At 39.0% G+C, this 11,685-nt stretch overlaps 1 protein-coding gene across 1 annotated transcript; it reads left to right on the forward strand.

Moving 5' to 3' along the window:
* Positions 1 to 203: 203 nt before the first annotated feature.
* Positions 204 to 9,916, forward strand: ZFP64 (ZFP64 zinc finger protein; the record flags this gene model as incomplete). The annotated part of the gene is made up of 5 exons (XM_010292419.1): positions 204 to 443; positions 1,790 to 1,951; positions 2,942 to 3,004; positions 3,587 to 3,838; positions 7,697 to 9,916. Coding segments are annotated over 5 exons (2,018 nt in total), but the record flags the coding sequence as incomplete, so codon positions are not given.
* Between the last annotated feature and the right edge of the window lie 1,769 nt (positions 9,917 to 11,685).

Here is an 11,685-nt window from a genome sequence, read left to right on the forward strand (position 1 = left end):
GCGGCCCGTTCTCCCGGCAGCCCCGTGCGGCCCCGCCCCGGGGGTCCGGCGGTACCTGAATCACCCCCGCCGCTCTGCGCCCCGAAGGGGCTCCTCCGTAGCCGGGGCGTTTGGTCAGCGGACTGTCCGTGCGTCAGTTGGAGCGGTTTCACCCATTTCCCTTTTCTCAGGACAACCTCCTGACCGTGCTCCTATTTCCCTAGTTCCCGGCGGCACCACTGTGCTGGTGGAGCTCACCCCCGACATCCACATTTGTGGCATCTGCAAGCAGCAGTTCAATAACCTCGATGCCTTCGTTGGGCACAAGCAAAGCGGTTGCCAGCTCACCAGTGCAACGGCCGGGGCCACGAGTACGGTCCAGTTTGTGTCGGAAGAAACGGTGCCACCGACACAGGCACAAACCACAGCCAGGACCATTGCTTCAGAGACCCAAACCATCACAGGTAATTTTGGTATTAGGTACCAGGAGCTTGAAAGCACGCGACTCATGCAAAGCGGCAACGTTGCGTAGTCCTCTGCTTGCATGTCCCCATCACACTAAGCCAAAATGACAGTTTTCACGTTAGTGGTCACATACCTGCAAGCAAAGGAAGAAAAAAAGTGGCATGCTGCCTTCTTGGTTTTTGTATGACAGCAGTTACTTAACTGGCGTCACGATTAGCAAATTCACTTAAAGAATTGCTTAAATCTCATGTGTTGTATAACCAACTTATGCAAACTAATTAAAATTGTTAATACTTATGAAAAATAATCAAATTACTATGCATTTTATTTTTTAAGAGTGCTTTTGATGAAAAACAGACACAAAATTGCTGTCAGGCGCCAATCCAGGCCTTTTTATGTGAGAACACTGCATTCCCTAACATTGCTCCCACAAGTAATTGGCAGGAAAAGTATTACTCAAAATTTCTGCCCATGCGAAGGCTCAAGTGAGGTCCTGATCCTGCAGACATTTAAATAAAACTAGAATTTTGTTCCGTGTGTGAAGGTTTGCTCTTCTATATATAGTTTATTTTATTTTGTCTGGGACCTTACTAAAATCCAGATTATTTTACTTTAATTTGGATAGACAGATTAGACCAGAGAATCTGGAAGAGCAGTGAAACAAACTGAATTCAGGGCTCACTTCCAGGAATTTTTGTATTATAATCCCTCAACTCCATGTGGGTTTTGGATGAGTCATTTTTCTGCTTCATACTTATTCATCTTTAAAATGAGAGCAGTTGTATCTTTCTGCCCTTTTGGGGTATAGCGTTGTTTAATTAATTTAAAAGCTGCTACTTTGGCTGGGATAGCTGTTACAGGAATAACAGGTGAAACTAAAACTAAAAGTATAGTTGAAAGAGGCTGAGCTTTCTTAATTTTTTAAAAATTTGTTTACATGACGCCTTTCTGACAACATTGGCCATATAAATAATTTGAGTTTTTTCTCCTTTGGGCTGTAGCACAGCCACTGTTGAAAAACAAACATACCTTTATTAATGTAAGACCTGGACAGGCATCATAAGAAACTGAATGTCTGAAGAAACTGAACGGTGCAGTCAGATAGAATTCAGAAGCAGACAAGTGGGCCTACATAGGGTCATACTAAGTTCAGTGTGAATCACCAGGTCTTGACAGAATTTTCACTGATAGCAAGGGAGAGAAAAGCCTTTCTCCTTTCCCCCAGGAACATTAATTTTTCTGGAAAAAAACAGAATAGAGAAGAAATTAATGAAACTAGAAAATAATTAGATTTTTCTCATTGGAGAAGATAATGTTCTCAAATTGAGCTCTTTTTTGTGTTTAGTTTCTGCACCAGAGTTTGTTTTTGAGCATGGCTATCAAACATACCTGCCCAGTGAGACCAGTGAGCCTCAAACTGCTGCTATTGTCTCTACACCACCAAAAGCACGTTCAAGAAAATCTACTTCCTCACTTACACAGAAGAAACTAAACTGCTGCTATCCAGGTAAGATGTGGACTAGGCCTTCTTCCTTTTAATTTTAAAATTGATAGGTTTCAAATAGTGATATGAATGGTAGCTCTGTTTTTCTTAAGCAGTTAAGATGCACAGAACCTGGAAGGCAACCTACTTACTAAAGGTGTGATGTACTACCATGGATACCAGTAGTAGTTTTGCTATTGATTTCACGTGTCCTTAGACTTTGGTCCTTCAGTGTCTGGTGATGCTGCAGTGGGTTTGCATATAGACATTGGCCTATGCCCACACCCGTAGCAATGTAAGAGCAGGATCTTGTTACCTTTTCGCTCACCGCTGTCGAGGTGCGTGAGAAATATTATACATTTGTTTTGCGTTATATGTTTTGTCTTTGGTCGGTTAGCATTTTTATAAGGATGGATGGAACCAAAGTATTTGGAGCCCTTAATGAGTAAAAACCATGCGATATGCAGAAAACGTGTGCAGAGACAGCCATGTAGATGAGTAGTCATGTTAATAGTAGCAGAAGTTACAGTCTCTTTTTCACAAGCTTGCCTTCATTTGAAAGGCACGTTTCAAATTCTTAGCGTTCATTTCTGTGCTGTAAAACTGTAGCACTCTCTACTTGGGCAGAATTCCTGAATGGTGAGCTGTTACCTGAGTTCCCAATTGCACTAACTTGAAGTCATGCATGGAATTAATTAGTTCGCCCAGCATCCCCTGTGTACTATAAAGAGCATCTCAAATCCTAGGCAGAGATTCCAGAAAATTTGTTTCAAAGCTTAGAGAAAACAGAGAGCGAGTTGCCTTCTAGGAGAAGCATTAAAAAACTAAAGTTCATAGTTAGCCGATTACTAATTTAAGTAGATTTGAGTAAACAAGATGGGCAATTCGTTTTCTGTTTAATACTGATTTTTAAATAAAACGTTCTTTAAAAGAAACATAATGCCCAAAGTATGGTAGTATATTTTCATTTTTTTGTTAGATTTTCCTTGAATTTCATGATCTTAACTTTTTCAGGTTGCCAGTTCAAGACTTCCTATGGTATGAAGGATATGGAACGTCATCTACGAACACACACAGGTTTATATAGTTGCTATATTTTATTTTTGATTGGTTTCCTCCTTTCAGATTTTTGCCAGAAGGTATTTTCCTACAAAATAATGTATCTATAGATAAATTAGCTAGAATGTACACGTATATCTGTACATTCTAGTATTGTAGTTCTCTGTGCCTGGGGAATTGCCCGTTTGGGGTAAGCCATGTCCCACTATGGGCACTCACAACTATGAAACGTGTACATCAGTTTAAGGCATAGTTAAATTTCAGAGGTGCAGACCATGTGTTTATCAGGGTGCATTGTGGTGGTGCATAAACCTAGTTTGTTCTTCATCTGAAACAATGATTCCAACATTTCACCTCCCTTCCCCCTAAACCGCAATTTCAGAGTTATAAAGGGTCTTCTAAACTTCTTGCACTTGTGCACACAGCCTTCTGGAGCATAGTAGAGTTCTTAGCTGATAGGGTGGCTGCTGAAATCCAATGTCTAGCTTTTCAGAGCTAGCCCTATTTCTATTAAGTGTTTAGTTTGTGCTTTTTTTATTGCAGCAACATCCTTATGGTGCAAAAAATCTTGATATGTTGATGCTCTTCCGTTTGTTTCAGGAGACAAGCCCCATAAATGTGAAGTTTGTAACAAATGTTTTAGTCGTAAAGATAAGCTGAAGATGCATATGCGTTCCCATACTGGGGTGAAGCCTTACAAATGTAAACACTGTGACTATGCAGCTGCTGACAGCAGCAGTCTCAACAAACACCAGCGCATTCACTCCAATGAGCGTCCTTTTAAATGCCAGATCTGTCCTTATGCAAGCCGCAACTCTAGCCAGCTAACCGTACATCTCAGATCCCACACAGGTAAGTTCATGCTAAAATTCGAGTCTGTAAAGGTTTGAAGGTCATTGAGAAGATTTTAAAAGGTATACGGATGTCAAGATGCCAGAAGGGGCCTGTTCGAATTCTCAAAGCACCTAGACATCTAGCTTCTATGAATTTCTTGGGCATAGAATCTAGCAGGTCAACACAACTCAACTAGAAATACCTGGAAGCAATCAGAAGACACATCTGACTCTTGGTAGATTTTCTTCTAAATTGGTTTTGAAACTGCCTCTTAGATGTTCTTAAATCAGTAGAACTGAAGGATCTAATTTATTGATTGAGAGCATCTAGGTTCCTGTCTGTGTCTCTCAAATCTGGTCCACTCTATTAGAAACACTGACATTATTTTATAATTGAACTAGTTCTATCAGTGCAAACCTCAGCTGCATAATCTAATTTTTCTTGCATCAGTAAATTAGCAAGTAATTAGTAATTTAAGTTAGACTTTTATTGACCTTTCTTTGTGGTACCTTCCATGTGTAGACTGATGGACATAAATAGTGTAGTATGAGCAGTCGGAGCTATATTCTGCCCGTATCATTTTTGCTCTGTGGATAGAAAGCTTTAGCCTCCAGGCTTACAAACATTATATCATTTTATTTGCATTATTTGCCTAAGTTTCCTTTTAATCACATTTCTCTTTTATATATTGTTCCTAGAAGAGATTTGCTGTAAAGATACTGCAGTACCATTGTCTTTGTACAGTTGTCTTTGTATGTTGTTTTTCACCTAATCCAGGATACTGGATTAGTTTCTGTGTTTTCTTTTTATACATTTGATTAGTTCTGTGAATTTTAGCTGCAAGGTGGTTATGGTTCAGTAATTGCTAGATTAGCTTTAAACCTATCCTACATCTGATTCTGAATTCGAGTACTGAACAACAGTAGTTCAGATGTGTGCAAGATGGGATTTATTTTGAGTAGATAAAAGAAGTAAGTCCCTTGTGCATTGTGAAGGAGGGGAGGGTTAAACCAATCTCTCTGTAGCAGAAAAGAATGTTTCGTACTTCACAAATCTGCTGTGATAGAACAGTCAGGACTGTCATGCAGTTGTTTTGCAAGTTTCCCTCTTTCTATTGCTATATAAGCAGATGTGATGGTCAGTCAAAATAGTATGGGTTGTTATGAGAAGTTATCTGTTAGTAAACACACCTGCCAGAGAATACAGTATTGCATATTCCCCATGTCAGGTAAGAGCATGCATACTTGTGCATTTATGTACATGGGCATGCTCTGAATTTGGTTGTGGAAGAACCTATGAATGATCATGCTTCTCTTGTATTTCCAGTAGAGTTAGATTTTTGTGGCATTAAATATTGCAATAGTTGGGAAGGGGTTTTAGACTACCTTCTTTCTTTTTGGTAGATCAGTCTGTTGTACATTAAGCAATTGAATTACACTGAAATTCAAGTCTGTAGCTTTGTTGTCTCTTCCATTTCTCTAAAATAAATCCTCTTATGTAAAAGGACTTTTTTGATTCAGTGAAAGGAGGCACAAGAATTTTGAAAGTAATCATTTGATCCTTGTTAGGTTACAAAGCTGTTATGCACACAGACAATTTTAAGGGAAAAGTAAGACTGGTATGTAGAATATATTGCTTACTGGAATTAAATTAGTCATTCTCTAGAAGGTGAGTGTAATCTACATTGCTCAGCGTGAGATCATCTACATAGCATTACTTGTTGAACTAGTCATCTAAAGATCAGTTTCCTGTTAATTTGAGTAAAACTACTCTTACAATTAGTAATTCCAGGATCAGACACTTTTTTTTTCTAAGTTATATTTGGTCAGTGTCGATTATGTATGGACAGAAATGTAAAAAAAAATGTAAGTCATAGACCACTCTTTAAATAAACAGAACCAGCATACTTTGCTATATTCAATAAAATTACTAATTCTTTTTCATATATTGTGCTACCCTGTATGTGAAAATTAAGTCATTGAAATACGTACTGTACCTTCATCAGCAAAGTAGATAAAAATTCAGTAGCTGAGTGTACAGCTGAGACTGTAAAATAAACTAGATGAACAAACAATGCATTTTCATCAATAAAATCTGTTTAATTTAGATAATACACCATGTATCTCAATTATTAAACAGATACATGGATTAGCACAGTAGGCCACAACTTGATTTGAAAATATGCAGCTAAACCTATGACATATGTAGCTGGATAAGCAAATTATGCAAAATTATACAGCTATCACAAACTCTATAAAATACTAACTTATAAAATAAATCAGCCATTTGCAGCTTGATTATTAAAGAAGATAAATGCTTGCTGAACTGAGTACACTCTTTTTCCTGCCCCCACCAAGAGTATCTTGGAACCTAGTAACACAATTCTTCCAGGTTTTCAAAATAATATCTACCTAAACACTACATGCTCAGGTAATTTAGATAACTACACATTTTGATTAAGGGAAAAAAGTGAACAGTTATTTAATTGGGTTGGTAGGTTTAGTTTGGATTTTTTTTTTTTTAATTACTTCAGAGCAGAGTCACTGGTCTTTACTCTGGAATTGATTATGGACTAAACAGAGCTACAGCTTAATTTGATCATGCATGTTGTGACACAAGCCTGCAAATAACGAAAATGCTAAATAGTGGTTTAGATCCAGGCAATTCAGATGATTATTTGTGTAGGTGGTCTGACATAAATAGGCTTACAGAGATCTTGCAGATGAGTGTGTTCGTTTTTCATGCTTTATCAGTTAAAAATTTGACATAACTTTCAACTGCCATTGTTAGGTTTCTGGATCAGCATTGCTCTCCAAAAAAAAAAAAAAAAAAAAACACCAGACACTTATGAATATTTGCTATACTTGTTTGCACGAATACAAACTTATATTAGATTTTCTTCAAGTGATCTGTGGAACATCATTAGGCATGATACATGGTGCATATATCTCTTTCTTGGTTTCTGTAATGCCAGAAAAACAAAAGCTTAATGTTACTTCTCTGCATAAGCACATTTCCCTAGAGTCGCATACTTGCACGCATGTTTCATTAGTCTCACATTTGTCTTTTCCAGTTACATTTACGTAGCTGTGATCCCTCTTTTTCTTTTTTTTTCCCCCTTACTTTCTCTAACTGTGGTAATGCTGTGGTTGTGCAGTCGCCTGACACTGACCTTGGTATGGACTTTTGTCCCTACATTTCCCTGTGTTCTGTAGAAGAGTTTGCACTGCCTTCCTCTGCCAGCAATAGAATTTGCGTGGCACCACATGAGCTGGGCCAAAAAAGTGATCAGTTTTTCTTGTCAGCTAATCTAACTCACCATGTGAACAGATGTTGGTACAAGAAAGGCAGTAAGGAGTATATGGTTGAGCAGTAAGGCTAGTGCCCATTAAGCATCTGTTTCTGCAGTAGCCTACCATTTTACCTAGGCTTAAAGTTAACCTACAAGCCTCCCTGTATATCTTGCAGCATAAACCAGAGACATGGAAGTGTTTATGTTATTTTCTTAGACTTCAAAAATACAGCAGCTCTTAAAGTTACAGTGTTTATTTTTATTAATTTTTAAACAGTAGTTGACATATACTGATGCTAAAGAGGGACAAATGAGAACTTCAGTCACTTCTCTGGAGCACACCGAACAGTTTTACACACAAAATGAATTTAAAAATGGAGAAATGCGGACATGAAAAAGCAACAGATGTGGGCAGGCATGCTCATGGAGAGTTTGCACACAAATATGCCAGACCAGGTGATCAGTACTGTGCCAGTAAAGTTCTCTACATCTTGAAAATATGTTGGGAGTTTACAAGTATTTAATTGGTTTCTCCAATGGATCATGGTCTCATCTGTGATTTGAACTGTGTTTTTTGTTGACAGGAGATGCTCCTTTCCAATGTCAGATGTGTCCTGCTAAATTTAAAATTAATTCAGACTTGAAGAGGCACATGCGTGTGCATTCTGGTGAGAAACCTTACAAATGTGAGTTCTGTGAGGTCCGGTGTGCCATGAAAGGAAACTTGAAATCACACATTCGTATCAAGCACAGCATGGAAAATACTCTCAAGTGTCCAGAGTGTGAATTTCAGTGTGGAAACAAAACAAGCCTTCGGCACCATATAAGAACTCATCAGCCCGAGCAGCCCGTGAAGTGCTCGGAGTGCAACTACTCTTGCTCCAACAAGGCAGCTCTGAAAGTGCACGAACGAATTCACTGCAAAGATCGTCCTTTCAAATGTGAATTCTGCAGCTTTGATACCAAGCAGCGGAGCAACCTGACAACTCACATGAGGAAAGCTCATGGTGACAAAGTCAAGACCAAGAAGCAAACTGTGGAGAAGAAGGAAGGAGACAGGCCAAAGCAAGGTGGCTCCAGGCAAGTTGCCAAATTGGATGCCAAGAAAGCATTTAAGTGTGACCTGTGTGATGCTTCCTTTGTTCGAGAAGATTCTCTTAGGAGTCATAAGAAGCAGCACAGTATGTATAATGGATCTAAAAATAACGAACTGGCTGTTCTACAGCTCCAGATGGATCCCAGTCGGCAGACCAGTGCCCCAATTACTGTTAGTCACCTCCAGGTTCCACTTCAAGCTGCTCAGGTTTCTCCATACAATGAGGGAAGGGTCAAGATCATTGTGGGTCACCAGGTCTCTCAGACTAACAGTATCGTTCAGGCTGCATCAGTGAATGTTGTGCCTCCTACATTAGTTAGCCAGAATCAGGAAGACCTCTCAGCCAACAGTCGCTTGCAGCTGCTGGGCCAAGTCAGTTTGTTGGCACCACCTCCGCCTCCCATATCTCAAAGCGAAGCAGGGCCTGTGGCACAACCAGCAGTTCTTCTCACAACCCATGACCAAAGCGATGGAAGCGCTTTACATCAAACTCTGATTCCTGGTGCTCCTGTCAGCAGTCATGAGGCTTCCGCAAACCAAGCTTTCATCACCAGCTCTGGAATCAGCTGCTCTGACTTGGAAGGCCTTAATGCTTTGATACAAGAAGGAGCAACAGAAGTGACTGTGGTTAGTGATGGAGGTCAGAGTATAACAGTGTCCACTTCAGCTCCCCCTCCTCCTATATTTTCTTCATCCTCTCACACAGAAGCCCCTAAGCAGACCTATTCTATCATTCAAAGTGGAGCCCATGCAGCTTTGCTGTGTCCAGCAGACTCCATACCAGATTAGTCGCGAAGTACTATTACTAAACAAATTTCAGTCTCGGAGGCAGTGCTGAGTTCAACAGAAATGCATAGGACATAAGTAAATGCAGGATTTGTCCTACAAAGCCAAATACCTTCCACTTACACATTTTACTTGTCTGTACATGGAGACATACATCTTGTATGTGAAAAAGAGGATGTGTGTATTTATGTGCCTCTATTGAAATCGGAGGCTGTGTTCTTTGTAAAATCTGAGCATCGAAGCAACTGTTGACAATTTCAGCAAGCAGTAAGCTTCCCAGAATATCATTCTTGTATTGTTCTGGCTAAAATAAGAAAGCCTCACCTTATGATGAATTACCTTCACAGCAGACTCGTTCTTTCGGGCACACATGAAAAGGTAATAGTCCAAGCTATTCTGAAGTATATTTTTAAGTGATGTCTGTTTCAATTACATGCTATGTATGCATTAACTGCACCTGGCTGATTGTTGATCTGTAAGGAATGACTACTACTGGGTCTAGTGCAGCCCTACTAAAGTTTTAAGAGGGCTGTTCCTTAGTATCTGTACAAGTTGTTAGCACCTGGCACTTAATCTGGAAATGCTTATGCAGAAGACCAGGTGATTGTTTTTAAAAAGCAAAAGACCTTTGTCCGTCCATCAATAATAACTTAACTTTGTTAGCAAGAACACTGTTAAAATTATATATATGGCACAGTGATCTCTGTCAGAGGCACCTGTGTTTTAAAGAACAAAACAACTGCAAATATATTTTTTACAAATGTGACTTAATTTTGTTTTTATTTTGATGCTGCTTGTTTGTAGTTGTATGGGTGGTAAAAGTGCATTACATTTTGGCTCTGTTCTTTTCAAGTTAAAAGGGAAAAAGGAAAAGATTGAATTCATTCAATTTAAAATAAAAAAATAGTAGATTCTAATCCAAGGTCTTAAAGTCTATCCTAAATTCAGATTGGATCACGATAACATAGTAATTTACCATTATATGATGCGCATTTCTATAATGAATGAATTCTAGACTGTGTTTTGAACTATGCAATATTATAGTCCTATCTGGTGAGCATTTTTGTAGCGGTGGCTAATAGTATCTTCTCCCTTCCAACCCAAACTATTCTATGATTCTGTGATTCACTACCAAACTATCTAGTTAAAGAACAGACTCTCAACTTGGGAAAATAGACACTGTAGGTGCCTGGATCTGAAAAAATCAGAGATCATTTCACAGCCAGACAGCATCCCAAGGACAATTGTTAACATGCATCAAGACTGAAAAGAGACTGTTATCAAAACCTGCTCTGAGATTTCCTCTTGGGGAATCGAAGTCAAGTTAAATTTCACAGTATTTGCTAGTGGGAGACATTGAATGATGGCTTCATGTGCTAGAAACATGCCTGGGAAATTTATGGAGATTATATAATTAGGGCCACTTTCTGAGTAGAAACTCATGTTTGAAATTTTTACCTTGTACAGCCTTTATTTTGTGTATGCAGGGGTGCTCCCTGCTCCTCCTGTCTGTGTGGTACATACTCTATGCACAGTGTAAGGCTTCCTGCTTTATAATGACAAGTAGGAAAATGCAGTCATAACTCACAAGTACAGTCGTACAGGTTCTTCTTGAAATGTGAACTTTGCTTTTTGTTGAAATAAGGGTGGTTTAAACTTTGCATGTGCCAGTATTGCTGTCTTCGTTATTTATGGGAAATAGTATTTTTGAAGATACATATCTTTTCTGCCTTCCTAATCCTTGATTCTAAATTAGTATTCCTTTAAAACAAAAAGCCCTTTCAAATAATCTTGGCTTTAAAATCTGGGGTTTGATTTGAACTGTCTGACAGTGTGCCTGACATTTGTGGATGTCAGAGAAGACAGTTAGAGGGAGAAGCTTCATAAATGCTTAATTAAAAAGGCATTCTTAAAGGCCTGTTTCCTAGCTCCATGCTGCATTGAAATACGAAGCAAGTTCACTGACAGTTGTCTTGCAAGGTTTATTATTTCCTACACTTGTTCTCCAACTTTTCTGGTGATAGAGGTTTGTTACCTGTTAATTATCTCTTCCCTACAGATTTAAGGAGCTGACAAGAGCCAGTTTTAGCTAACCGAGCACACCTATTTTTATATAAATTAGAAGTAGGCGGGAGGTTTTTACTACATTAGATCACTGCAGAACATTCACTGAGAGCAATAAATTGAAAGCCTAGATACCTTGAATTTTAACGCTGGCATTGCTGTTTTGTGGTTCTTCGGTCATGTTTCATAGTTGTGCCGATAGCACAGACCTGATCATTTCAACGGTGTTTCAGCTACTTGTAAAGCACTTGGAAGATAAAAGGCATCACAGGTAAGTGCTTGATCTTATTATATGTGGTCCCTGATATCCAGGTTGTAAATGATGACTGGAGCAGCATAGATCAAACACTTTGTTATCTTTGAATTAAAATGTGTGGCATAGTAGCAGTTCTTCACTGTTAACCCATCTCCAAATATATGTGTACATACGCGCATGAGACTTGGCAGTTCTAGGTTAATGGTTGGACGTGATGGTCTTAAAGGTCTTTTTCCAACCTAAATGATTCTATTCCATTCTGTTCTATGATCTATACCATCAGGCTGTGTACAGTGCTTCTGTGCACTGGGCCAGTAGTTATTGTAAAATCTAGTGAAAGATGGGGCACGTTCAGTCCTGTAACAGTAAAT

This window comes from Phaethon lepturus, unplaced genomic scaffold (assembly GCF_000687285.1).
Source record: "Phaethon lepturus isolate BGI_N335 unplaced genomic scaffold, ASM68728v1 scaffold42418, whole genome shotgun sequence".
NCBI classification, from domain to species: Eukaryota; Metazoa; Chordata; class Aves; order Phaethontiformes; family Phaethontidae; genus Phaethon; species Phaethon lepturus.